Source organism: Zea mays, chromosome 10 (genome assembly GCF_902167145.1).
Source record: "Zea mays cultivar B73 chromosome 10, Zm-B73-REFERENCE-NAM-5.0, whole genome shotgun sequence".
In the NCBI taxonomy this organism is placed as follows: Eukaryota; Viridiplantae; Streptophyta; class Magnoliopsida; order Poales; family Poaceae; genus Zea; species Zea mays.
This window is the reverse complement of record NC_050105.1, coordinates 809,404-836,249: the sequence shown is the minus strand read 5'-3', so window position 1 is coordinate 836,249 and position 26,846 is coordinate 809,404. Positions and strand designations below refer to the sequence as shown.

General features: G+C 51.2%; 2 protein-coding genes across 2 annotated transcripts; both read left to right on the top strand.

The window, feature by feature from the left end:
- Positions 1-11,698: 11,698 nt before the first annotated feature.
- On the top strand, positions 11,699-13,563 carry LOC100273234 (PLAC8 family protein). Its single transcript, NM_001147676.1, has one exon. It carries the CDS (start codon positions 11,708-11,710, stop codon positions 13,421-13,423), a length of 1,716 nt encoding a protein of 571 aa, NP_001141148.1. The 5' UTR covers positions 11,699-11,707; the 3' UTR covers positions 13,424-13,563.
- Positions 13,564-14,487: 924 nt separating this feature from the next.
- LOC100382355 (PLAC8 family protein) lies at positions 14,488-16,110 on the top strand. The gene has a single exon (NM_001175101.1). The coding sequence runs from the start codon at positions 14,549-14,551 to the stop codon at positions 16,046-16,048; it is 1,500 nt and encodes a 499-aa protein (NP_001168572.1). The 5' UTR covers positions 14,488-14,548; the 3' UTR covers positions 16,049-16,110.
- Positions 16,111-26,846: the final 10,736 nt, after the last annotated feature.

Sequence of the window (26,846 nt, the reverse complement as noted above, 5' to 3'; positions counted from 1 at the left end):
GTGCGGGTGAAGCTCGCCAGCACGATTACAACCGGTGAAGCTCATCCGATTGCGGCCGGTTGGCTATAAATTGAGGGCGAGCGTTGCTTCTTCACCGTATTCCATCTCTCAGCCACTAAACGCCCGACTCAGGATCACCGGAAAACCCACGTATCCTCCAAATCCCTCGCTCCCTTGTTCTTAACTCCGCCGCGAAGAACATCTCCGTGGCCAGCCTTCCTCGAGTGAGTACTTACCCAATTGTTTCATGTTCTTGCTTGCTATTAGCCCCCTATTGCTCCCAGTACCAACCAATCGAACTTAAGCCAAAAGCTTTCACCGGAACATGTGCTTGCTCTGAAGAACACCGCCGTGACCCCCTCACCGTCGACCCACTCCTCGGGCCTTGTTCTGCCCAAACCAAAATGTGTCCGTAGACCCTGGTGAACCCGTGAAGCTTTGCCCAGCCCCAATTTGGCCATCCTCATCTCTGTTTGATCGGAACACGTTCATCCCCTTGCCCATCCGCTCGGACACCATGAATCGATTGATCCAATGCCCCCTTGGTGAAATTAATGGAGGGGAAATGCTCGGGCTTGGTTCAATTTGATGTCCGCCGCTCGGGAACCCTAGCCGTTGCCCTAATCGGCCGGCGTAGGTGCTCGCCGGAGCTCGGCTGGGCGTGAGCGCAGTCGGGGACTAGGTGTGGTAAAAGATTAGAACGCGAAGGGTCTTTCTGCAAATGTCAGCGACTCGCCGAAATAGTGCTCTGACCCCGCTTTAAGTTATTCTGTTTGTCAGGGCCTTTTCTGCAAAACCCGCAGCGCGGGCGCGCGCTGGCGCGTTTCTGCGCTAGTTGGGCCGACTTGGGCTGATTTCGGCCCGCGTCTGTTTATTGTTTTTCTTTTTCTATTTCTAGCGGGCTTCGGAAATCTGTCATAAATTATAGAAAAATCCTAAAAATATGAGACCAATTTTCTTAGAACCCTAATTTCCTGTAGTATTTAATAAAAATGAACTCATGATTTTTAGATTAAATAAGGAATTTTGGGGTATTTAAAGTAGCTTAAAACATTAGTTTTGGATTTTTAGAAAATAAATGGTAATTCTAAAAATGCCCAAACTTTTTATGGGAACTTAAAACATTATTTAGAAGCCTTGGGTAGACTTTGAATTGTTTTGGACCTTGTTTGATCACCAAACCCCAAAACACCCCCCTGCCCTATGAACTCCTTTACCGACTCCGGAAACCCTAAGTTCCCGGAACTCCGTGAAGGAAAGTTGTATTCAAGACATAAATAATAAGTTTATGCTATCTTTGCATCCTCATGAGCATCCCATGGCATCCATTCTTATACTTATGTATGGTTATGATTAGAACGAGGAGAAGAGGATGAAGTGACTGAAGAGAAGACACCACCACCTTTGGAACCTCAGGCAAAGACTTGGCTCTACTTCAACATCTGCGAGTCCGAGCCTGACTCACCTGTAAACGAAGGCAAGCCCCGGTGCATGCAACCCCTTTCCTTGTGTTTTTAAATACTTTTTGCACACTTAAGTCTAGTGAAATGTGCATTAGGTTCATAGGAGTTACTTGAAACCCTTTGATGCATTGCTTTCCTTGACATCCATACCTTTATAGATACTTCTGTGAAGTATCAAAACATGATTTACAAAAATGCTTAGACTTGCTTAGATCTTGTGGATAGAAGTTGTCCTCAATTTAACCATGGAGAGGATGGCTTCTACCTGCAAGAATATTTTCATTTGGAGCAATAGTGGGATCTTACTGCAAAGTTCCCCGTGATGCTCTTTCATCCTAAGGAACAGACACATTCCTAAGGGTGGAAATACTTAAATTGAAACTTGGGGTAGGAACAGGTGATGTTCTACCCAGGTTGGTTAAGGATTAACGCGTATGTAGGCGTGCTGACCGAGGACCCTTTAACTGGTCACATGCCTCGTCATGGGTAAGCCTTGCCTCGGGCAGACTAAGGCCGGAATAAGATAACACGAAATGGGCGTGGAGCGGTGGCGAGAGTAGCGTGTACCCTCCGTGGCAAGAGGCTGGACGGTGGAGTATCTGTGCTCTCGGTTTGCGTGAACCTGATCCGGTCTTAAGAACCCCGGTGGCGGGTTGACATATGCAAGGGTTAAGTGCTACATATGTCGTGTGATTGGAGATCCTCAGCTGAGTATAATCGATTCGGATCGCCGTACCTTCGCGGTTATGAAGACTTGGTCACTTCCCTGCAACCTAAAGTCAGGATGTGAACACGATGGATAAAAATGATGTTGTCTTGATGTGATGTGAAATTAGACTAGATGCAAATAGAGTCTATTAATACTTAACATGGCGTTAAAAGATTGAAAGTAAGGACTCACTTTAGTAAGCTGTTTTTGCAAAGGTATAAGTTGAATTTTTGCTAAAGCCTTTCCTTGACTCCTAATTATCCAGCATACCCTTGAGAGTCTTTTCCTTAGTCGGGTAAGACTTGCTGAGTAATTCCATACTCAGGGTTTATCCCTTTGTTGTTTTTAGGTGAGGAAGCGACAAAGTTTTGTTGCTTTTGCTCCAAGGTGGTATCTAATGAAGAAAAACAAGAATGAAGATACGGGAGGACTTGGTCCTCCACATAGGATCTTTTTGTTTTATAGTTATTGGGAGGAGTTTTTGCCTCCCTTGATATGTGTACTCAGCACTCGTTTATAGCTCTGGTCTGTAATAAGTAACTTGATCTTACTTTCTAAATAAATGTAAGTTTATGTAATTGCTTCCGCACTTCTATATCTCCGATGTTCTGTAATGTCTGCAAGACGGGTGAAACGTTCCTGGTAAGGTAAGGAAAGATACCGAACTTGTCAAGTAGTTCAGGGGCACCTGCAGGGTTGTCTGATGTCTGTGAGACAAGGACAATTGTAGGTGGGCCTAATTACTTGGGAGGTTCTGTCACAGGAGGCGTAGCACATAGCGTAGGTGTTTCCCGAGGGGCGAGATGAAGAGTAGGCCCGCGCCGGCTCCCGTCTTCATCAGCGACCCATCGAAAAACATGGTCCAGAGCTCCGGTTGGATCGGAGCCGTCGGTAGCTGGGTGTCGACCCATTCGGCTACGAAGTCTGCCAAGACCTGGGACTTGATGGCCTTCCGAGGGGCGAACGAGATTGTCTCGCCCATGATTTCCACCGCCCACTTTGCAATCCTACCCGAGGCCTCTCGGCACTGGATGATCTCCCCCAGGGGGAAGGATGACACCACAGTTACCGGATGAGACTCGAAGTAGTGTCGCAACTTCCACCGCGTCAGGATCACTGCATACAGCAGCTTCTGAACTTGTGGGTAGCGGATCTTGGTTTCGGACAGTACCTCACTGACGAAGTAAACTGGCCTCTGAACGGGCAATGCATGCCCCTCTTCTTGCCTCTCGACCACAATCGCGGCGCTAACCACCTGAGTGGTCGCGGCGACGTAGACCAAGAGGGCTTCTCCGGCAGCTGGAGGCACCAAGATATGCGCCTTTGTGAGGAGCGCCTTCAGGTTCCCGAGAGCTTCCTCGGCCTCAGGTGTCCAAGTGAAGCACTCGGCCTTCCTTAAGAGGCGGTACAGAGGCAGACCTCTTTCGCCGAGGCGTGAGATGAAGCGGCTCAGAGCCGCGAGACATCCCATGACCCTCTGTACGCCTTTCAAGTCCTTGATGGGCCCCATGCTAGTGATGGCTGCGATCTTCTCCGGGTTGGCTTCGATGCCCCGCTCGGATACGATGAACTCTAAGAGCATGCCTCGGGGCACCCCGAAGACACACTTCTCGGGATTGAGCTTGACACATTTCGCCTTGAGACATCGGAATGTCACTTCAAGGTCAGAAAGGAGGTCGGAAGCTTTCCTCGTCTTGACTACGATGTCATCGACGTAGGCCTCGACCGTGCGGCCAATGTGTTCGCCGAACACATGGTTCATGCACCGCTGGTACGTCGCGCCCGCATTCCTCAAGCCGAACGGCATGGTGACATAGCAGTACATGCCGAAGGGCGTGATGAAAGAAGTCGCGAGCTGGTCGGACTCTTTCATCCTGATTTGATGATACCCTGAGTAGGCATCGAGGAAAGACAGGGTTTCGCACCCAGCAGTGGAATCCACGATTTGATCGATGCGAGGCAGAGGGTAGGGAACCTTCGGACATGCTTTGTTGAGACCAGTGTAGTCTACACACATCCGCCATTTCCCCCCTTTCTTTCTCACAAGCACGGGGTTGGCAAGCCATTCGGGATGGAATACCTCTTTGATGAACCCTGCCGCCATTAGCTTGTCGATCTCCTCGCCTATCGCTCTGCGCTTCTCCTCGTCGAATCGGCGTAGAGGCTGCTTGACGGGTCAGGCTCCGGCCCGGATATCCAGCGAGTGCTCGGCGACATCCCTCGGTATGCCGGGCATGTCCGAGGGACTCCACGCGAAGACGTCGGCGTTTGCGCGGAGAAAGTCGACGAGCACTGCTTCCTATTTAGGATCGAGCTCGGAGCCGATCCGGATCTGCTTGGAGGCGTCGCCGCTGGGGTCGAGGGGGACGACCTTAACCGTCTCCACAGGCTCGAAGTTGTCGGCATGACGTTTCACGTCTGGCACCTCCTTAGAGAGGCTTTCCAGGTCAGCGATGAGGGCCTCGGCGTACTCCACGCACTCCATGTCACATTCGAACGCGTGTTTGTACGTGGGGCCGACGGTGATGACCCCGTTGGGGCCCGACATCTTGAGCTTCAGGTAGGTGTAGTTGGGGACGGCCATGAACTTCGCGTAGCATGGCCTTCCCAGTACCGCGTGGTAGGTTCCTCGGAACCCGACCACCTCGAACGTCAGGGTCTCCCTTCGGAAGTTGGAGGGTGTTCCGAAGCAGACGGGAAGGTCGAGTTGTCCGAGGGGCTGGACGCGCTTCCCGAGAATGATCCCATGGAAGGATGCAGCGCCTGCTCGGGCGGAGGATAGATCAACACGCAGGAACCTGAGGGTCTCGGCGTAGATGATGTTGAGGCTGCTGCCTCCGTCCATAAGGACCTTGGTGAGCCTGACGTCGCCGATGACGGGGTCGACGACGAGCGGGTATTTCCCCGGGCTCAGCACGTGGTCGGGTGGTCGGCTTGGTCGAAGGTGATGGGCTTGTCGGACCAGTCCAGGTAGACTGGCGCCGCCACCTTCACCGAGCAGACCTCCCGGCGCTCTTGCTTGCGGTGCCGAGCCGAGGCATTCGCCGCTTGCCCACCGTAGATCATGAAGCAGTCGCGAACCTCGGGGAACTCTCCTGCTCGGTGATCTTCCTTCTTGTCGTCGTCGCGGGCCCTGCCACCCTCCGCGAGTGGCCCGACCCTGTGGAAGTGGTGCCGAAGCATGACGCACTCCTCAAGGGTGTGCTTGACGGGCCCCTGATGATAGGGGCACGGCTCCTTGAGCATCTTGTCGAAGAGGTTGACACCTCCGGGGGGTTTCCGAGGGTTCTTGTACTCGGCGGCGGCGATAAGGTCCGCGTCGGCGGCGTCGCGTTTCGCTTGCGACTTCTTCTTGCCTTTCTTCTTGGCGTCGCGCTGAGTTGACGCCTCGGGAGCATCTTCCGATGGGCGGCCCTGGGGCTGCTTGTCCTTTCGGAAGATAGCCTCGACCGCCTCCTGGCCAGAGGCGAACTTGGTGGCGATGTCCATCAGCTCGCTCGCCCTGGTGGGGGTCTTGCGACCCAACTTGCTCACCAGGTCGCGGCAGGTGGTGCCGGCGAGGAACGCGCCGATGACATCCGAGTCGGTGATGTTGGGCAGCTCGGTGCGCTGCTTCGAAAATCGCCGGATGTAGTCCCGGAGAGACTCTCCCGGCTGCTGCCGGCAGCTTCAGAGGTCCCAGGAATTCCCGGGGCGCACGTACGTGCCCTGGAAATTGCCGGCGAAAGCTTGGACTAGGTCGTCCCAGTTGGAGATCTGCCCCGGAGGCAGGTGGTCCAACCAGGCGCGAGCGGTGTCGGAGAGGAACAGGGGGAGGTTGCGGATGATGAGGTTGTCGTCGTCCGTTCCACCCAGTTGGCAGGCCAGGCGGTAGCCCGCGAGCCACAGTTCCGGTCTCGTCTCCCCCGAGTACTTTGTGATAGTAGTCGGGGGTCGGAACCGGGTCGGGAACGGTGCCCGTCGGATGGCCCGGCTGAAGGCCTGCGGACCGGGTGGCTCGGGCGAGGGACTCCGATCCTCCCCACTGTCGTAGCGTCCCCCACGCCTGGGGTGGTAGCCTCGGCGCACCCTCTCGTCGAGGTGGGCCCGACAGTCGCGGTGATGGTGCTCGTTGCCGAGGCGGCCCGGGGCCGCAGGCGCGGTGTTGCGCGTGCGCCCGGTGTAGACCGAGGCTTCCCGCATGAATCGGGAAGTCGCGGCATGAGGTTCCGAGGGGTACCCCTGCCTTCGGGAGGCAGAGCTCTTGGCCCGTCAGACCGCAGCGCCTTCCAGGAGATTCTTGAGCTCCCCCTGGATTCGCTGACCCTCGGTGGTTGATGGCTCTGGCATCGCGCGGAGAAGCATCGCCGCTGCAGCCAGGTTCTGGCCGACCCCACTAGATGCGGGTGGTGGCCTGACCCTGACGTCGCCGGCGACGCGGTGCTGGAAGCCCTGGGGCAGATGACGTATTTCTCCGGCCGGGGGTTGGCCCGCCCATGCCTGCCCGACGTCCCGGCGGATCGGCTCAAGCGCTCCTGTTCCCTCATCGAGCCTGGCCTGCACCCCGCGGATTTGCTCGAGCTGTGGGTCATGGCCCCCGCCTGAACGGGGACCACAGCTAGCTCCCGTGGGATGTCAACGCGGGGCACCGGCCTAGGGAGATCACCGTCCTCCGGCATGCCGAGATGATTGCCTTCGGAGGGACCCCCTAGATCGACGTGGAAACATTCGCGGCTTGGGCCGCAGTCCTCGTCGCCGAGGCTGCGGCTACCGTCAGAACAGTCGGAGAGGCAGTAGTCACATGCGGTCATGAAGTCCCGCATGGCACTGGGGTTGCCAAGTCCAGAGAAATCCCAACAGACGCTGGGCTCGTCGTCTTCCTCGGACCCAGAGGGCCCGTAGGTCGAGACGTCCGTCAGCCGGTCCCAAGGCGACCGCATGCGAAACCCCAGAGGGTTTGGACTCGCCTCTACGAGAGCGCCCGCCAAAGCGAGGTCGCTAGGCGGGTTGAGGCTGAATCCAAATGACGTGGGATGGGAATCAGTCGGTACCTCTTGGTCGACGAGCGGCGATAAAGTCACGTCGGGGACTGACTGCACCGTCGTCTCAGGTACGAGGGCGACGTCCAGCAAGCTTTGCGCAAGCGCGCTGGCGTCGTCCGCTTGCTCGGGATTGGCGCGTCGCGGGGAGACGGCGCTCGTCTTCGTCTCAAGCACGAAGTCGATACCCGGTGCGCCCCCCGTTGGGGTGCCGGCGCCGTCGACTTGCTCGACAGCCGACGAGGCGCTGCCTCCTGCTTGGCCTTGGCTGCCCTGCCTTCCCCTCCGTCGGCGGGGAAGAGGGCGGGATGAGCTCGAAGGTTGTTCTTCCACCACGCGGGGAAGACGTCGTCGATTCCGCCGCCGACGGGCGGGCTGTCGGCCGCCATTGTTGTTGTCGCGCGGCGGTGGAAGGAGTATCATGTCGTAGCTGTCGTCGAAGGACATGAACTCAAGACTCCCGAAATGGAGCACCGTCCCGGGTTGGAGAGGTTGCTGGAGACTGCCCATCTGGAGCTTGACGGGAAGCTGTTCGTCAACACGCAGCAGGCCCCTACTTGGCGCGCCAACTGTCGGCGTTTTGAGACCGGGGGTCCCTGGGCCGACGAGTGAGTGTCGCCGCGTGCCCCAGCCCAGATGGGCCGAGCGCGAGGGCGAGCGCGAAGGGGGGAGAGCGAGGCGGCCGGAGACCGACGTGAGAGAGGTGGGAATCCCGCGGCCTTCGTGTTCGTCCCGCGCCCAGGTCGGGTGCGCTTGCAGTAGGGGGTTACAAGCGTCCACGCGGGAGAGGGAGCGAGCGGCTCCAGGCGAGCGCCTGTCTCGTCCTCGTCCCCGCGCGGCCAACCCTCTCTAAGAGGGCCCTGGTCCTTCCTTTTATAGGCGTGAGGAGAGGATCCAGGTGTACAATGGGGGGTGTAGCAGAGTGCTACGTGTCTAGCGGAGGAGAGCTAGCGCCCTAAGTACATTGCCGTTGTGGTAGCCGGAGAGATTTTGGCACCCAGCTGGTGTGATGTCGTGGCCGTCGGAGGAGCGATGGAGCCTGGCGGAGGGACAGCTGTCGGAGCGGTTGGGTCCTTGCTGACGTCCTCTTGCTTCCGTAAGGGGGCTGAGAGCCGCCGTCGTCACAGAGTACGCGGGGCGCCATCATTGCCTATCTGGCGGAGCTAGCCAGATGGGACGCCGGTCTTGTTTCCTGCGGCCCGAGTCAGCTCGGGGTAGGGTGATGATGGCGCCTCCTATTGACGTGGCTGGCCTGCGCCCTAGGTTGGGCGATGTGGAGGCTCCTCCGAAGCCGAGGTCGAGTCTGTCTTCCGTGGCCGAGGCCGAGTCCGAGCCCCTGGGTCGGGCAAGGCGGAGGTCGTCGGCTGAGGCCAGGGCGGAGTCCGAGCCCTAGGGTCGGGCGAAGCGGAGTTCGTCGTCTTCCGGGACTTAGCCCGAGTCCGAGCCCTAGGTCGGGCGGAGCGTAGTTCGCCGTCTTCTGGGACTTAGCCCGAGTCCGAGCCCTGGGTCGGGCGGAGCGGAGTTCGCCGTCTTCCGGGACTTAGCCCGAGTCCGAGCCCTGGGTCGGGCGGAGCGGAATTCGCCGTCTTCCGGGACTTAGCCCGAGTCCGAGCCCTGGGTCGGGCGGAGCGGAGTTCGCCGTCTTCCGGGACTTAGCCCGAGTCCGAGCCCTGGGTCGGGCGGAGCAGAGTTCGCCGTCTTCCGGGACTTAGCCCGAGTCCGAGCCCTGGGTCGGGCGAAGCGGAGCTTCCTATGGTGCCTTCGGCAGGGCCTGACTGCCTGTCAGCCTCACTCTGTCAAGTGGCACCGCAGTCGGGGTGGCGCAGGCGGCACTGTCCTTCTGTCAGGCCGGTCAGTGGAGCGGCGAAGTGACGGCGGTCACTTCGGCTCTACCGGGGGGCGCGCGTCAGGATAAAGGTGTCAGGCCACCTTTGCATTAAATGCTTCTGCGATTTGGTCGGTCGGTGCGGCGATTTAGTCAGGGTTGCTTCTTAGCGAAGGCAGGGCCTCGGGCGAGCCGGAAATATGTTCGCCGTTGGAGGGGGGCCTCGGGCGAGACAGAAATCCTCCGGGGTCGGCTGCCCTTGTCCGAGGCTAGGCTCGGGCGAGGCGTGATCGAGTCGCTCAAATGGATTGATCCCTGACTTAATCGCACCCATCAGGCCTTAGCAGCTTTATGCTGATGGGGGTTACCAGCTGAGAATTAGGAGTCTTGAGGGTACCCCTAATTATGGTCCCCGACAATGATGATCTGGAGGGAGCCAGAAATCTTAAGTTCATTCTCTGTTTATTTGAACAGATGTCTGGTCTCAAAATCAATTTTCACAAAAGTGAAATTTTCTGTTTAGGTGAAGCTGTTGATAAGGAATTTTGGTATGCTGATATTTTTACTTGCCCTTCTAATTATCTTCCAATGAAATATTTGGGAGTTCCGATTGACGATAAGAAACTTTGCAAGTCTTTGTGGTTACCCACAGTTGAGAAAGTTGAAAAAAAATGGGGGCTTGGCAAGGAAAATTCCTTAGTTTGGGTGGTCGGTTAGTTTTGATTAATAGCAGCCTTACCAATGTCCCTTTATACATGCTCTCGATGTATAAAGCTCCCAAGTTCATTGTGAAGAAAATTGACCTCTTTAGAAAAAGACTTCTCTGGCAAGGTGGTCATACAAAAAGGAAATATCACCTTGCTGACTGGAATATGGTGTGTTCTCCGAGAGGTCAGGGTGGTCTTGGGGTCTTGGATCTTCATAAGATGAATGAGGCGCTTTTAGCTAAGTGGCTTTGGAAGTTGGAAAACACGAATGGGTTGTGGCAGACTATTATCAGACATAAATATGTCAAAGGTAGGCCTATTATTTCTCTGAAAAAAAGACAAAGTGATTCTCACTTTTGGAAAGGTGTTCTGGATACTAGGGATAATTTTTACAAGTATTGTAAAAAAACGTAGGTGATGGCAGTAATACCAGCTTCTGGCACAATATTTGGTGTGATGTAGAGCCTTTGTCTTCTAAATATGCTAATATGTATGATATTGCTTATGATAAAGATATCACGGTAAAAAAGCTTTTTCTTCTGAGTTTAGAGCTGTGAATTTCAGAAGAAGGATTTATGGTGCTTTGGAAGTTGAGTATAACAATCTTATTACACAATGTAATAATATTAATATTTCTGAGGAAGAAGATAAAACTGTTTGGCTTCTGGGTGGCAAAGGTTTTTCTGTTAACTCTTTTTACAAAAGAATCAAGTGCTCTCAGACTCCTTTGTCTCCTAGTTTCCTGTGGAAAACTAGACTTCCATATAAGATTAAAGCTTTTTTGTGGCTTGTTATGCACAAAAAGATTTTAACTAAAGACAATTTGTTCAAGAAAAATTGGAAGGGTAATCTGGATTGTATCTTTTGTGGATTTTCAGAATCCATAGACCATTTGTTTTTCCAATGTCCGGTTGCTAGATTTACTTGGAGAATAGTTTACTCAGCTCTTGGATTAGTTTCTACTCCTGAGAATGTGGATGATTTGTTTGGTACTTGGATTAACAGTTTTAATAAGACTGAAAAAAATCTGGTAATGTTCGGCTGTGGAGCTGTCATTTGGGCGATCTGGCGTTGTCGCAATAATTGTTGCTTTGGGACTGACCGCATTGATGATCCGACTAATGTGATTTTCTCTTGTTGTTATTGGCTTGAAACTTGGGCTATTCGTCAAAAAAAGAAGGCAAGAAAACTGGTGGAGCTCGGAAGTCTCAAAATCAAAAAGATGGCGTGTGAGATCTACAGCAAGGCTCGTAATTGGAGGTCAGTTGACAGACGAATCCGATGAAAGAAATCTGTTTTGTTATCTGGCTATTTTGGTTCAACAACTCTGCGGTCGTTCTACTTCCTCTTCCCGGTAGCGCTAAGCTACAGGAAAAACTCTGGGATAGAAGGTTGCTCGATGATCTGTTTTGATCTGTGTGAACTTTGATTTTGGCCAGCTTTGTGATTCTATATGTGTGCTATTAGTAGTCTGGTGCGGTCAGAGTATGGTCCTTAGTTGCTGATAGTTCTGTGCTTTATCAGCTTTTCATTTCTGGATGCTTATGTGGTATTGTAAGAACATATGTCTCTTTCTATTTCGTAATGAAATAGGGGGTTATTCCCTCTGTCAAAAAAGTAATATTAGTGGTCAAAATAGTTTTTGGATTAGGGCTCGCTCGGACAAGAAAACACCATTTTGTAACGATAGCATCAGATCCTGCAAAGAACGTGTATACTCAAGTCAAGTGGCAGCAAGCCAATTATTTTTTCTTCACCAAACAGATGAAATATCAGGAAATTAATTATATGCCAAGTCCCGAATGGCAGGCGCTTCTTCTACCTGCAGACGAGTAGTACTCGCAGAACCCAAGATTGACCATGGCCAGCGCTGCTGGGTCAACTCTGACACACGGATTCACCGTCCCCCTCTCGTGTCTCATCAACGCAGGCCCTCTACAAAAGGCCAAGAAAAAGGAACCTGCCGTGCCCGTCGCGCTCGCGATATGGCTGTGGCCGGCAGCGACGATGCTCCAAGTCCAGCCACCAGAGGCCATGGCGGCACCGTGCGCCTCCTCGGCTACGGACCCCGGACGCCCACGCCGCAACTCACCGAGCGCCTCCTCGACGACAAGCCGCAGCAGCGACCGCACTGCTGCGTCGAGGAGGAGCTCCCCTCCTTCTGGCGCTGGAAGCCGAGCGACCGCGGCCACGTGGACTGGGCCTCCGTCCGCCGGACGTGCAAGGAGTGGATCAAGAACCCCATGAACGTGGCGCTGCTCCTGTGGCTGCTCTGCGTCGGCGTCTCCGGCGGCATGCTCGTGCTCCTCCTCCTCGGCCTGCTCGACAGCGCGTTCCAGGGGACGGCCGACAGGAACCGCTGGATCGAGATCAACAACCAGGTCCTCAACGCGCTCTTCACGCTCATGAGCCTGTACCAGCACCCTGCCCTCTGCCACCACCTCTTCCTGCTCTGCCGCTGGCGCCCGGCCGACGCCGCCGAGCTCCGCGCCGCCTACTGCAAGGAGGGCGCCGCCGCCGCGCCGCGCCACGGGGACCGCGCGCACGTGGCCGTCGTCGTCGCGCTGCTGCACCTCACCGTGCTGTGCCAGTACGTGCTGTGCGGCCTCTACTGGGGCTACACCAGGACCACGCGCCCGGAGCTCGCCGAGGACGGCTTCTTCGCGCTGGGCATCCTAGCGCCGGTCGCCGCCGCGGTGTACACCGTGTGCAGCCCGTTGGGTAAAGGCGACCGGTGCCACGACCTCGCCTCCTGCTCCGTTCCAGCCTCGACAAAGGCGCAGCCCACGCCCACTGGGCACGTCGTGCTGGAGCCGGACTGGGCCGGCGGCATGCTCGACTGCGGCGGCGGCGACGCGGCGGCCGGGTGCCTCTCCCTGTCGTGCACGTTCTGCGTCTTCGGGTGGAACATGGAGAGGCTGGGCCTGGGCAACGCGTACGTGCACGCCGTCACGTTCGCGCTCCTGTGCTTCGCGCCGCTCTGGGTGCTGGGCGTCTCGGCGCTGCACATCCACAGCCACGTCGTCGGCGACGCCGTGGGCGGCGCCGGCGTGCTACTCTGCGCGTGCGGCCTGCTGTACGGCGGCTACTGGCGGATACAGATGCGGAGGAGGTTCGGGCTCCCAGGGACCACGGCGTGCTGCGGCTCCAAGTCGCTGACGGACTACGCGCGGTGGCTCTTCTGCTGGCCCTGCGCGCTGGCGCAGGAGGTCCGCACGGCGAGCATGTACCACGTCGACGGCGAGGTCTTCTACTCGAAGACCGTTGACCACGACGATCTCCACGCCGACAGCGGGAAGCGGTGGCTCGCGGTGTCCAAGCATCGTGACGTTTTTAGTGCAGCGGACACGGTTGCAGTGTCACAGCAGTCGGCGGCAAGTGGTCATCGTCTGGTTGTCATTCATGACGAAACGACCATCATGGCTCCACCTGTTCAGGTCGTGGTTGTGCAGGTGGAAGACAAGTGCAGTGTTGTTCGTCACGGGGAGACGAGCGGTTCTTCTTCTTCTATTTCGACATCGGCGAGCGAGGAAGAGGACGTGTCCTTTTTGGAGTCGAACCGAGAAATGCTGGAAGATGATGCTGATCGTAGTACGTCGTCTGATGGGAGCTGGAGAGTGGAGAAAGTGAAGAGACTGATCAATATGGTCACCCTGGTGTCTCTGCTCATTCTTTTGTACACAAGGGGAATTATTCTGTAGAGAAGCAGTGGAATTAAGGATGTGTTGTTCTAGATGCTATTTCTCCACTTCTGTTGCTGAAAACAGGATCACAGTGTAGGTTTTGTATAGGGAACTAGTGAAGCACCATGCAATTTTTGAAAGTAAACTCATTCTTATACAGCTTGTTCTGTCTGTCTCTTTCGGCTTAGTCAGTGTGAATGCATGTCCTTGTGTTTCAGGAACTGATTTTTCAATGGTACGACGATCTGCAAGCATATGAATTGTTTCTCTGAAGAAAAAACAAAGATATAGGCTAAATTGATGTATCAATGGTTTCTATCCCTTTGTCCGAACTTCTCGCGACAATGTTGAAATGGCAAGTAGCCTAAGAGAGAGAAATGCTCATGCCACATGATGATCCTGGATTTTTTCTTTCCTGCACCTATCCGTGGTAATTCCTTAAAGAACAGAGTAGAGCGAAAATCTGAAGATCTTCAGAATTAACGGCATACTGAAGTTCAAGTCTCACATGGTGTGCTGAAAGCACCTACTACTATATGTTTCCTTCTTTTTTGTTTGGATGTCCTGATTACTTTTTTTTTGCATAACAAGTCGAGATAGCATCCACACTAATGATGTATCTGACAGAATGGTCTTTCTCGGTTTCTCCCATATATTTGGACGTACCTTTGTCCAGCCTCAATCAAGTCTGAACGGCCGTCCCGTGCAGCCTCAAACTGAATATTGACAGCATGCCAAAGTTGATCCACTGATGATATGATGCATCAACCAGTCAGTATCTTCATCAGCAATGCAGGTGCTTCATATCTACTGAACCTGAATTGAACTGGTCCATTCACTGTGCCTGCCCGTCTTGACTTTCCGGTGCTGAAATCTTCTGACGGCTTCAAGCACCAGCAACAAGACCAGGTTCAAGTTTCTGCTTTAGCAGCAACCTGCCAATTTTGACGTACTTCACTCTTCTCCCAGAAACTAGCAATCCCTTTCGTTACAGTTAATATCTCTCTTAACCAAATCAGATCAAGCAGCAACGTGTATATATACTATATGCTAAACACCTGCAACTAGTAGCTTCAGATCAAGGAAGCGTGAGGGATCACCCTCGCAGCTCTCCTCTGACTGACAAGGAGAAGCTCTGCAACCATGGAGTCACACGAGACATCAAGCAAACAAATCCAACGCCATGGCAAGGCCAGGAAGGAGAGGTTCCTGGACTTCCTTAGGGCGGCGCCTTCCAAGGACCTATGGCTGCAGCGCTTCGGCGTCACCGTGACCGCCCCACACGCCTTCCTCCGCCGCGTCGCCACCGTCGGCTACGTGCCGGCAGCCTACGCCCGCTTCTTCCCCCTCCGCGCGCCGGCGGCGTTCGTGCGCGGCGTGGACTGGCGCGCCCTGCGCGCCCGGTGCAAGGCCTGGGCGAGGCGGCCCACGAACGCGGCGCTGCTCGTCTGGCTGGCCTTCGTCGCCGCGGGCGTCGCGTTCGTCTTCCTGCTTATGACGGGGGCGCTCGACTCCGCCGTGCCCGACGCGGCCCGGCGGCGGCGCTGGACGGAGGTCGCCAACCAGGTGCTCAACGCGCTCTTCACCGTCATGTGCGTGTACCAGCACCCGCGGCTCTGCCACCACCTCGCGCTCCTGCTCCGCTGGTGGCGCGACGACGCCGCCGCCGCCGAGCTCCGCGCCGTCTACTGCAAGAACGCCGCCGGCACGAGGCGGGAGCGCCTCCACGTCGCCGTCGTGCTGCTGCTGCTCCACGCCACGTGCTTCGCGCAGTACGCCTACTGCGCGCTCTTCTGGGCGTTCAGCAGCGACACGCGCCCCGACTGGGCCGTCAACTTCTGCATGGCGTTCGGGCTCGCCGCCCCCGTCGCCGCCGCGCTCTACATGGTCTACGGACCGCTCGGCAGAAGGATCGTGCAGCTCCCGGCGGCGGCGGCGGCGGACACCGGAGACGACGAGGCCGTCGCGGTGATGGCCGCCGATGAGGCGCGGTACACCGGTGGCAGAGTGGCGGTCGCCAGGCCGGAGTGGGCCGGCGGGCTGTTCGACCTCGCCGACGACCCGACGGTAGCGGCGCTGTCCCTGACGTGCACGTTCTGCATGTTCGGGTGGAACATGGAGCGCATGGGCATGGGCAATATGTACGTGCACGTCTTCACGTTCGCACTCCTCTGCGCCGCGCCCGTGCTGGTGTTCGCGGTCGCCGCGCTTAACATCCACGACGCCACGCTGGGGTTCCTCGTCGGCGCCACGGGCGCGCTGCTCTCCGTGCTGGGCCTCACGTACGGGGGCTTCTGGCGCGCGCAGATGCGCAGGCGCTTCAGCCTGCCGGCCGACCGGTCCATGTGCGGCGGCCGGCCAGCCGCGGCGGACTACGCCAAGTGGCTGCTCTGCGCGCCGTGCGCGCTGGCGCAGGAGGTCAGGACGGGCAACCTATACGACGTGGAGGATGGCAGCTTGTACCACGTGAGGGGCAGCGACGAGGACGCGTTGGAGGAGGAGAAGCCTGGAATGGCGCCTCTAGAGAGGGAGGGGTGCGTCGCGCCAGCGCCATTGACGGCCGACAAGACACGCGCTGGTCGTGTTGAGTGTGTAGTTACCGTTAAACCTCCGGCGCCGCTGAGGATAATGAGAGGTGAATAAGTGAACATGCACAAATGTACAAAAGGTGATTTAATGCGCTTTGGCTTTTCTTTAGTTCTTTTATTTCCAGTGTTTTGCACACCAATGTTATTGCAACTGTACTTCCTCTCTCTTTCAAATTACAATCCGCCCTAATTTTACCTTAATTAAACTAATCTGTTCATGACATTTTTATATAAAAATCATATTATATTATTGTAGATAAGTCTAAATAAGTCTTGATAGACAGTAGATTTAAATATTTTAAGGCCTCTTTTAGAATAAAAGATTATTTAATGAATCATATGTTTTTTCAGTGTTTTTAAATGATTTTTGTTACATTTATGTTCCATTTCTATAAAATTCCCACATTCAGAGGGATTAGTTAGTTTCCCATATGTTATGATATAGGTATACATTGCTTAAATAAGATATTTATTAAATATGATCTAAACTTATAGATTTCTATATCACACCAAAATAAAGACAATTAGGGACCAGGAGAGGGTTAGCACATCTACCAGCGACACGCCTCTAGATCGAGTCAAACCAATGCTGAGTTATACGTGCAGAATTGGACATTGGCAACTTCTCATCATGTGAAACCTAGCATTTTTCTATTCATATTGTCCTATTGTAGCTGTTGTTCACTGCCTCTTTGTTTTCTTCCTTAACTAGTTGTTTTAGCTTTCATCTTTAAAAGGAGAGATTAGTTCTAACCGGACATTTTTCATTATGAGGGCACCCTTGAATTACTATAATTTTATTGAAGTCTTCTTGTTTTTTCCTCCTTCCCTAAGGCCTCATTTGGTAGGACTCTTTCTCTACGAGCTCCACCCTAATTCCTCTAAAAACAGCTCCCTCCTTATATTCAGGAAGAGTAGTAGAAAGAGCACTCTGTTTGGTTGAAAACATATTTTCTTCTGCAACTTCTCTTACGATGTAGCGTCGACGAGTTGATAGAAAAATATGGGAGGAGTTGATAGAAGCTCCTTTTTCGGGCTACCAGCTGCTGTTGTTTTTTAGAGGATCTCTTTCTTTTCTAGAAAGAACCCATCAACCCATCAAAGAACCTCCCCTTTGGTTGATTTTTTCAAGGTGATGTCGGAGAAGCCCTTACCAAAGGAGGCCTAAAAGAGAGAGGCGGAAGGTTGGAGACTGCGGAAAGAGGCTAAAAGTTTAGCTGATCTATAGATCTCGGCAGCTGTTGGGGCGAAGGCGAAGACGCCACCCTTCGCTCGATGCCTTCGCCGGTCTCGCTGCACCAACAGAGACAAGACGACTGGCAGACTTTACCCTTTGTCCCACGCGTCGCAGGACGAAGGCCTATGACGAGGTCGTCTCATCCCGCGGCCTCGTCCAACATGGAGGCCCACGCGTGATCCGGCCCATTGTAACAGGCCCTGCGTGGCCGCTACGCATTACGGGCCTAATTTGTAAAGGCTTCCCTGTAATTACAGTCTGTAACCCTGCTTTATGGGAATATTCCGGGGATAATCTGGGCGCCTGAGGGCACATACGTCCTTAACTCAAGATGCTGGGCACTCAGGCACCTATAAATAACCCCGCACAGTGCCCTTGAGAGGCTGGATGACAGAGCAATCGCCTTCCTAAGCTAAAACCTTGTTCGCGTAACTTTCACTCCCCCGTTGGATCATCTTGCACGGAGCGCAAGTTCCAACAACAGCATATTAGCTAATGGCTGCAAGTTAATTGTCTTGTAGGATTTAGAGGGTGTTTGGTTAGAGGGACTAAAAATTAGTCTCTAGTTTTTAGTACTATTTAGTCTCTTTTTTGTCAAACACTAGGACTAAAATGATTTAGTCTTTAGTTCTTCACATATGTGCTAAAAGGGACTAAACCATATTAAATTCATATTTACCCCTCATTTAGTTCAATTGTACTAATAGCAGGAGAATGTTAAAGACCATTTTAGTCTTCTTATGAGTCATTTAGTATATTCTTACTATTTTTAGCCCCTAGAACCAAACATGTTAGGGAATAAACTTTAGTCTCCTAACTAAACTTTAGTCCCTAGACTAAAGAAACCAAACATGGCCTAATATTATGGCTTTGTTCTGTCCACTCAGAACCTGGTTGAATATGTTAAGGTCCCATTTGGTTTGTGAAAGGGAATTAGGCTTACACCTAGTTCCTATATAATTTTGGTGGTTGAATTGCCCAACACAAATCTTTGGACTAACTAGTTTGTTCCAGTGTATAAGTTATACAGGTGTTAAAGGTTCACACATAGCCAATAAAAAGACCAAGTGTTGAGTTCAAACAAAGGGCAAAGAGGCAACCGAAGGCTCCTCTGGTCTGGCGCACCGGACTGTCCGGTGTGCCACCGGACAGTGTCCGGTGCACCAGAGGACTCTCACTCCAACTCTTCACCTTCGGGAAAATCCAGAGCCAGCGCGCTATAATTCACCGGACTGTCCGGTGTACACCGGACAGTGTCCGGTGCTCCACAGAGGCGCGGCTCAAGAACTCGCCAGTCTCGGGAAATTCACGAAGGCTGCTCCGCTATAATTCACCGGACATGTCCGGTGTGCACCGGACTGTCCGGTGCATCCTCGGAGCAACGGCTACTTCGCGCCAACGGTTACCTGCGACGGCATTCAATGCGCGCCAGTGCGCGCAGGAGTCAGAGTCGCCCATACTGGCGCACCGGACAGTGAACAGTGCATGTCCGGTGCGCCACCGGACATCAAGGCGGGCCCAGAAGTCAGAACTCCAACGGTCAGATTCCAACGGCACTGATGACATGGCGGGGGCACCGGACATGTCCGGTGCGCCATCGAGCAGACAGCCTCCACCAACGGTCAAGTTGGTGGTTGGGGCTATAAATACCCCAACCACCCCACCATTCATTGCATCCAAGTTTTCCACTTCTCAACCTCTTACAAGAGCTAGGCATTCAATTCTAGACACACCAAAGAGATCAAATCCTCTCCAATTCCACACAAGGCTTTAGTGATTAGCGAGAGAGATTTGCCGTGTTCTTTTGAGCTCTTGCGCTTGGATTGCTTCTTTTCTTTCTCACTTGTTCTTGTGATCAAAACTCCATTGTAATCAAGGCAAGAGGCACCAATTATGTGGTGGCCCTTGCGGGGAAGTTTTGTTCCCAGCTTTGATTTGAGAAGAGAAGCTCACTCGGTCCGAGGGATCGTTTGAGAGAGGGAAGGGTTGAAAGAGACCCGGCCTTTGTGGCCTCCTCAACGGGGAGTAGGTTTGCGAGAACCAAACCTCGGTAAAACAAATCCGCGTGTCACACTCTTCATTTGCTTGCGATTTGTTTTGCACCCTCTCTCGCGGACTCGTTTATATTTCTAACGCTAACCCGACTTGTAGTTGTGTTTATATTTGTAAATTTCAGTTTCGCCCTATTCACCCCCCCTCTAGGCGACTATCAATTAGTATCAGAGCCTGGTGCTTCATTAGAGCCTAACCGCTCGAAGTGATGTCGGGAGATCACGCCAAGAAGGAGATGGAGACCGGCGAAAAGCCCACTACAAGCCACGGGAGCACTTCATCGGAAGAGTCCCGCACCAAGAGGAAGGAGAAGAAGAAGAGCTCCTCCAACAAAGGGAAGGAGAAGAAATCTTCTTCTCACCACAAATAGAAGAAGGAGAGATCTTCCTCTCACAAGCCGCATCGGAGTGGGGACAAGCACAAGAGGATGAGGAAAGTGGTCTATTACGAGACCGACACTTCATCAACATCTACCTCCGGCTCCGACGCGGCATCCGTCACTTCTAAGCGCCAAGAGCGCAAGAAGTATAGTAAGATCCCCCTACGCTACCCTCGCATTTCTAAATATACACCTTTACTTTCCGTCCCATTAGGCAAACCACCAACTTTTGATGGTGAAGATTATGCTAGGTGGAGTGATCTAATGCGATTTCATCTAACCTCGCTCCACAAAAGTATATGGGATGTTGTTGAGTTTGGTGCACAGATACCGTCCGTAGGGGATGAAGACTATGATGAGGATGAGGTGGCCCAAATCGAGCACTTCAACTCTCAAGCAACAACAATACTCCTCGCCTCTTTAAGTAGAGAGGAGTATAACAAAGTTCAAGGGTTGAAAAGCGCCAAGGAGGTTTGGGATGTGCTCAAAACCGCGCACGAGGGAGATGAGCTCACAAAGATCACCAAGCGGGAAACGATCGAGGGGGAGCTCGGTCGGTTCCGGCTTCGCAAAGGGGAAGAGCCACAACACATGTACAACCGGCTCAAGACCTTGGTGAACCAAGTGCGCAACCTCGGGAGCAAGAAGTGGGACGACCACGAAATGGTTAAGGTTATTCTAAGATCTCTCATTTTCCTTAACCCCACTCAAGTTCAATTAATTCGTGGTAATCCTAGATATACTAAAATGACCCCCGAGGAAGTTATCGGGAATTTTGTAAGTTTTGAGTGCATGATCGAAGGCTCGAGGAAGATCAACGAGCTTGATGATCCCTCCACATCCGAAGCTCAACCCGTCGCATTCAAGGCGACGGAGGAAAAGAAGGAGGAATCTACACCAAGTCGACAACCAATAGACACCTCCAAGCTCGATAATGAGGAAATGGCGCTCGTCATCAAGAGCTTCCGCCAAATCCTCAAGCAAAGGAGAGGGAAAGACTACAAGTCCCGCTCCAAGAAGGTTTGCTACAAGTGTGGTAAGCCCGGTCACTTTATTGCTAAATGTCCATTATCAAGTGACAGTGATAGGGATAACGACAAGAAGGGCAAGAGGAGAGAAAAGAAGAAGTACTACAAGAAAAGGGACGGCGATGCCCATGTTTGTCGGGAGTGGGATTCCGACGAAAGCTCTAGCGACTCCTCCAACGACGAGGACGCCGCCAACATCGCCGTCACCAAGGGACTCCTCTTCCCCAACGTCGGCCACAAATGCCTCATGGCAAAGGACGGCAAAAAGAAGGTAAAATCAAGATCCTCCACTAAATATGAAACCTCTAGTGATGAGGATAATGCTAGTGATGAGGAAGATAATTTGCGTACCCTTTTTGCTAACCTTAACATGGAACAAAAGGAAAAATTAAATGAACTGATTAGTGCCATCCATGAGAAGGATGATCTCTTGGACTCCCAAGAGGACTTCCTAATCAAGGAAAATAAAAAACACGTTAAAGTTAAAAATGCTTATGCTCTAGAAGTAGAAAAATGTCAAAAATTATCTAGTGAGCTAAGCACTTGCCGTGAGATGATTGACAACCTTAGGAATGAAAATGCTAGTTTAAATGCTAAGGTTGATTCACATGTTTGTAGTGTTTCAATTCCCAATCCTAGAGATAATAATGATGATTTGCTTGCTAGGATTGAAAAATTGAACATTTCTCTTGCTAGCCTTAGAGTAGAAAATGAAAATTTAATTGCTAAGGCTAAGGATTTTGATATTTGCAATGTTACTATTTCCAACCTTCGAAGTGAGAATGATATATTACATGCTAAGGTTGTTGAATTAAAATCATGCAAACCCTCTATATCTAATGTTGAGCATGTTTCTATTTGTACTAGATGTAGAGATATTGATGTTAATGCTATTCATGATCACATGACTTTAATTAAACAACAAAATGATCATATAGCATTATTAGATGCTAAAATTGCCGAGCATAACTTAGAAAATGAAAAATTTAAATTTGCTAGAAGTATGCTCTATAATGGGAGACGCCCTGGCATCAAGGATGGCATTGGCTTCCAAAGGGGAGACAAGGTCAAACTTAATGCCCCTCCTAAGAACTTGTCTAACTTTGTTAAGGGCAAGGCTCCCATGCCTCAGGATAACGAGGGTTACATTTTGTACCCTGCCGGTTATCCCGAGAGCAAAATTAGGAGAACTCATTCTAGGAAGTCTCACTCTGGCCCTAACCATGCTTTTATGTATAAGGGTGAGACATCTAGCTCTAGGCAACCAACCCATGCCAAGTTGCCTAGAAAGAAAACTCCTATTGCATCAAATGATCATAGCATTTCTTTTAAAACTTTTGATGCATCTTATGTTTTGACTAACAAATCCGGCAAAGTAGTTGCCAAGTTTGTTGGGGGCAAACACAAGGACTCCAAGACTTGTGTTTGGGTACCCAAAGTTCTTGTTTCTAATGCCAAAGGACCCAAAACCGTTTGGGTACCTAAAGTCAAGAACTAAAATTGTTTTGTAGGTTTATGCATCCGGGGGCTCAAGTTGGATACTCGACAGCGGGTGCACAAACCACATGACAGGGGAGAAAAAGATGTTCTCCTCATATGATAAAAACCAAGATCCCCAAAGAGCGATCACATTCGGGGATGGAAATCAAGGTTTGGTCAAAGGTCTTGGTAAAATTGCTATATCTCCTGACCATTCTATCTCAAATGTTTTTCTTGTAGATTCACTAGACTACAATTTGCTTTCCGTATCCCAATTATGCAAAATGGGCTACAACTGTCTCTTTACTGATGTAGGTGTCACTGTCTTTAGAAGAAGTGATGATTCAATAGCATTTAAGGGTGTGTTAGAGGGTCAGCTATACTTAGTAGATTTTGATAGAGCTGAACTCGACACATGCTTAATTGCTAAGACTAACATGGGTTGGCTCTGGCATCGCCGACTAGCCCATGTTGGGATGAAGAATCTTCATAAGCTTCTAAAGGGAGAACACAATTTAGGATTAACAAATGTTCATTTTGAGAAAGACAGGATTTGTAGCGCATGCCAGGCAGGGAAGCAAGTCGGAGCCCATCATCCACACAAGAACATCATGACAACCGACAGGCCACTGGAGCTCCTACACATGGATCTATTCGGCCCGATTGCTTACATAAGCATCGGCGGGAGTAAGTATTGTCTTGTAATAGTGGATGATTATTCTCGCTTCACTTGGGTATTCTTTTTACAGGAAAAATCTCAAACCCAAGAGACCTTAAAGGGATTCTTGAGAAGGGCTCAAAATGAGTTCGGCTTAAGGATTAAGAAAATAAGAAGCGACAACGGGACGGAGTTCAAAAACTCTCAAATCGAAGGCTTTCTTGAGGAGGAGGGCATCAAGCATGAGTTATCTTCTCCCTACATGCCACAACAAAATGGTGTAGTGGAGAGGAAGAATCAAACTCTATTGGACATGGCAAGAACCATGCTTGATGAGTACAAGACTTCGGATCGGTTTTGGGCCGAGGCGGTCAACACCGCTTGCTACGCCATCAACCGGTTGTATCTACACCGAATCCTCAAGAAGACATCCTATGAACTCCTAACCGGTAAAAAGCCCAACATTTCATATTTTAGAGTTTTTGGTAGCAAATGCTTTATTCTTATTAAAAGAGGTAGAAAATCTAAATTTGCTCCTAAAACTGTAGAAGGCTTTTTACTTGGTTATGACTCAAACACAAGGGCATATAGGGTCTTTAACAAGTCCACTGGACTAGTTGAAGTCTCATGTGACGTTGTGTTTGATGAAACTAACGGCTCTCAAGTAGAGCAAGTTGATCTTGATGAGATAGGTGATGAAGAGGCTCCATGCATCGCGCTAAGGAACATGTCCATTGGGGATGTGTGTCCTAAGGAATCCGCCAAAAGCACAAGATCAACCTTCCTCCTCCACGCAAGCATCTCCACCAACTCAAAATGAGGATGAAGCTCAAGTTGATGAAGTAGAAGATCAAGCAATTGAGTCACCTCAAGATGATGGCAATGATCAAGGGGGAGATGCAAATGAGGAAGACAAGGAGGAAGAGGAACAAAGGCCGCCACACCCAAGAGTCCACCAAGCAATCCAACGAGATCACCCCGTCGACACCATCCTCGGCGACATTCATAAGGGGGTAACCACTAGATCTCGTGTTGCACATTTTTGTGAACATTACTCGTTTGTTTCCTCTATTGAGCCACACAGGGTAGAGGAAGCACTTCAAGATTCGGATTGGGTGGTGGCGATGCAAGAGGAGCTCAACAACTTCACTAGGAATGAGGTATGGCATTTAGTTCCACGTCCTAACCAAAATGTTGTAGGAACCAAATGGGTCTTCCGCAACAAACAAGACGAGCATGGTGTGGTGACAAGGAACAAAGCTCGACTCGTGGCCAAGGGGTATTCACAAGTCGAAGGTTTGGATTTTGGTGAAACCTATGCACCCGTAGCTAGGCTTGAGTCAATTCGTATATTATTGGCCTATGCTACTTACCATGGCTTCAAGCTTTATCAAATGGACGTGAAGAGTGCCTTCCTCAATGGACCAATCAAAGAGGAGGTCTATGTTGAGCAACCTCCCGGCTTTGAAGACAGTGAGTATCCTAACCATGTCTATAGGCTCTCTAAGGCGCTTTATGGGCTCAAGCAAGCCCCAAGAGCATGGTATGAATGCCTTAGAGATTTCCTTATTACAAATGGCTTCAAAGTCGGCAAGGCCGATCCTACTTTTTTCACTAAAACTCTTGACAATGATTTGTTCGTATGCCAAATTTACGTTGATGATATTATATTTGGGTCTACTAACGAATCTACATGTGAAGAATTTAGTAGGATCATGACACAAAAGTTCGAGATGTCTATGATGGGGGAGTTGAAGTACTTCTTAGGATTTCAAGTGAAACAACTCCAGGAGGGCACCTTCCTAAGCCAAACGAAGTATACTCAAGATATTCTAAGCAAGTTTGGGATGAAGGATGCCAAGCCCATCAAGACACCCATGGGAACCAATGGGCATCTCGACCTCGACACGGGAGGTAAGTCCGTGGATCAAAAGGTATACCGGTCGATGATAGGTTCATTACTCTATTTATGTGCATCTCGACCAGATATTATGCTTTCCGTATGCATGTGTGCAAGATTTCAATCCGACCCTAAGGAATCCCACCTTACGGCCGTAAAACGAATCTTGAGATATTTGGCTTATACTCCTAAGTTTGGGCTTTGGTACCCTCGGGGATCCACATTTGATTTGATTGGTTATTCGGATGCCGACTGGGCGGGGTGTAAGATTAATAGGAAGAGCACATCGGGGACTTGCCAGTTCTTGGGAAGATCCTTGGTGTCTTGGGCTTCAAAGAAGCAAAATTCGGTCGCTCTTTCTACCGCCGAAGCCGAGTATATTGCCGCAGGTCATTGTTGCGCGCAACTACTTTGGATGAGGCAAACCCTGCGGGACTACGGTTACAAATTAACCAAAGTCCCTTTGCTATGTGATAATGAGAGTGCAATCAAAATGGCCGACAATCCCGTCGAGCATAGCCGCACTAAGCACATAGCCATTCGGTATCATTTTCTTAGGGATCACCAACAAAAGGGAGATATCGAGATTGCTTACATTAATACTAAAGATCAATTAGCCGATATCTTTACCAAGCCACTTGATGAACAAACTTTTACCAAACTTAGGCATGAGCTCAATATTCTTGATTCTAGAAATTTCTTTTGCTAACTTGCACACATAGCTCATGAATATACCTTTGATCATGTTTCTTTCATATGCTATGACTAATGTGTTTTCAAGTCTATTTCAAACCAAGTCATAGGTGTATTGAAAGGGAATTGGAATCTTCGGCGAAGACAAAGGCTTCCACTCCGCAACTCATCCTTCGCCGTCACTCCGAGCCGCTCTTTATCCTAGGGGGAGAGAGCAAAGCAAAAGGACTCCTGCTTTGGTATACTCTTCACTCTTTTAGTTATGACCAAAGGAGGAGAAAGTAATCTTTAGGGCTCTAATGATTCCGTTTTTGGCGATTCATGCCAAAGGGGGAGAAAGGTTGAGCCCAAAGCAAAAGGACCGCACCACCAACTAATTTTAAAATATAATTTTCAATTGCCAATTTGGTATCTTCTTGTGTTCAAAAAGGGGAGAAAGTAGTATTTCAAAATTGATTCATCAAAACCCTCTTGAACACTAAGAGGAGGATTTTATTTAGGGGGAGTAGTTTTGTTTAGTCAAAGGAAAAGCATTTGAAACAAGGGGAGAAAATTTCAAATCTTGAAAATGCTTTGCAAACTCTTATTCATTTACCTTTGACTATTTGCAAAAGAACTTTGAAAAGATTTACAAAAGATTTTGCAAAAAAAAACATGTGGTGCAAGCGTGGTCCAAAATGTTGAAGATGAAGAAACAATCCATGCATATCTTGTAAGTATTTATATTGGCTCAATTCCAAGCAACCTCTGCACTTATATTATGCAAACTAGTTCAATTATGCATTTTTATATTTGCTTTGGTTTGTGTTGGCATCAATCACCAAAAAGGGGGAGATTGAAAGGGAATTAGGCTTACACCTAGTTCCTATATAATTTTGGTGGTTGAATTGCCCAACACAAATCTTTGGACTAACTAGTTTGTTCCAGTGTATAAGTTATACAGGTGTTAAAGGTTCACACATAGCCAATAAAACGATCAAGTGTTGAGTTCAAACAAAGGGCAAAGAGGCAACCGAAGGCTCCTCTGGTCTGGCGCACCGGACTGTCCGGTGTGCCACCGGACAGTGTCCGGTGCACCACCGGACAGTGTCCGGTGCACCAGAGGACTCCCACTCCAACTCTTCACCTTCGGGAAAATCCAGAGCCGGCGCGCTATAATTCACCGGACTGTCCGGTGTACACCGGACAGTGTCCGGTGCTCCACAGAGGCGCGGCTCAAGAACTCGCCAGTCTCGGGAAATTCACGAAGGCTGCTCCGCTATAATTCACCGGACATGTCCGGTGTGCACCGGACTGTCCGGTGCATCCTCGGAGCAACGACTACTTCGCGCCAACGGCTACCTGCGACGGCATTCAATGCGCGCCAGTGCGCGCAGGAGTCAGAGTCGCCCATACTGGCGCACCGGACAGTGAACAGTGCATGTCTG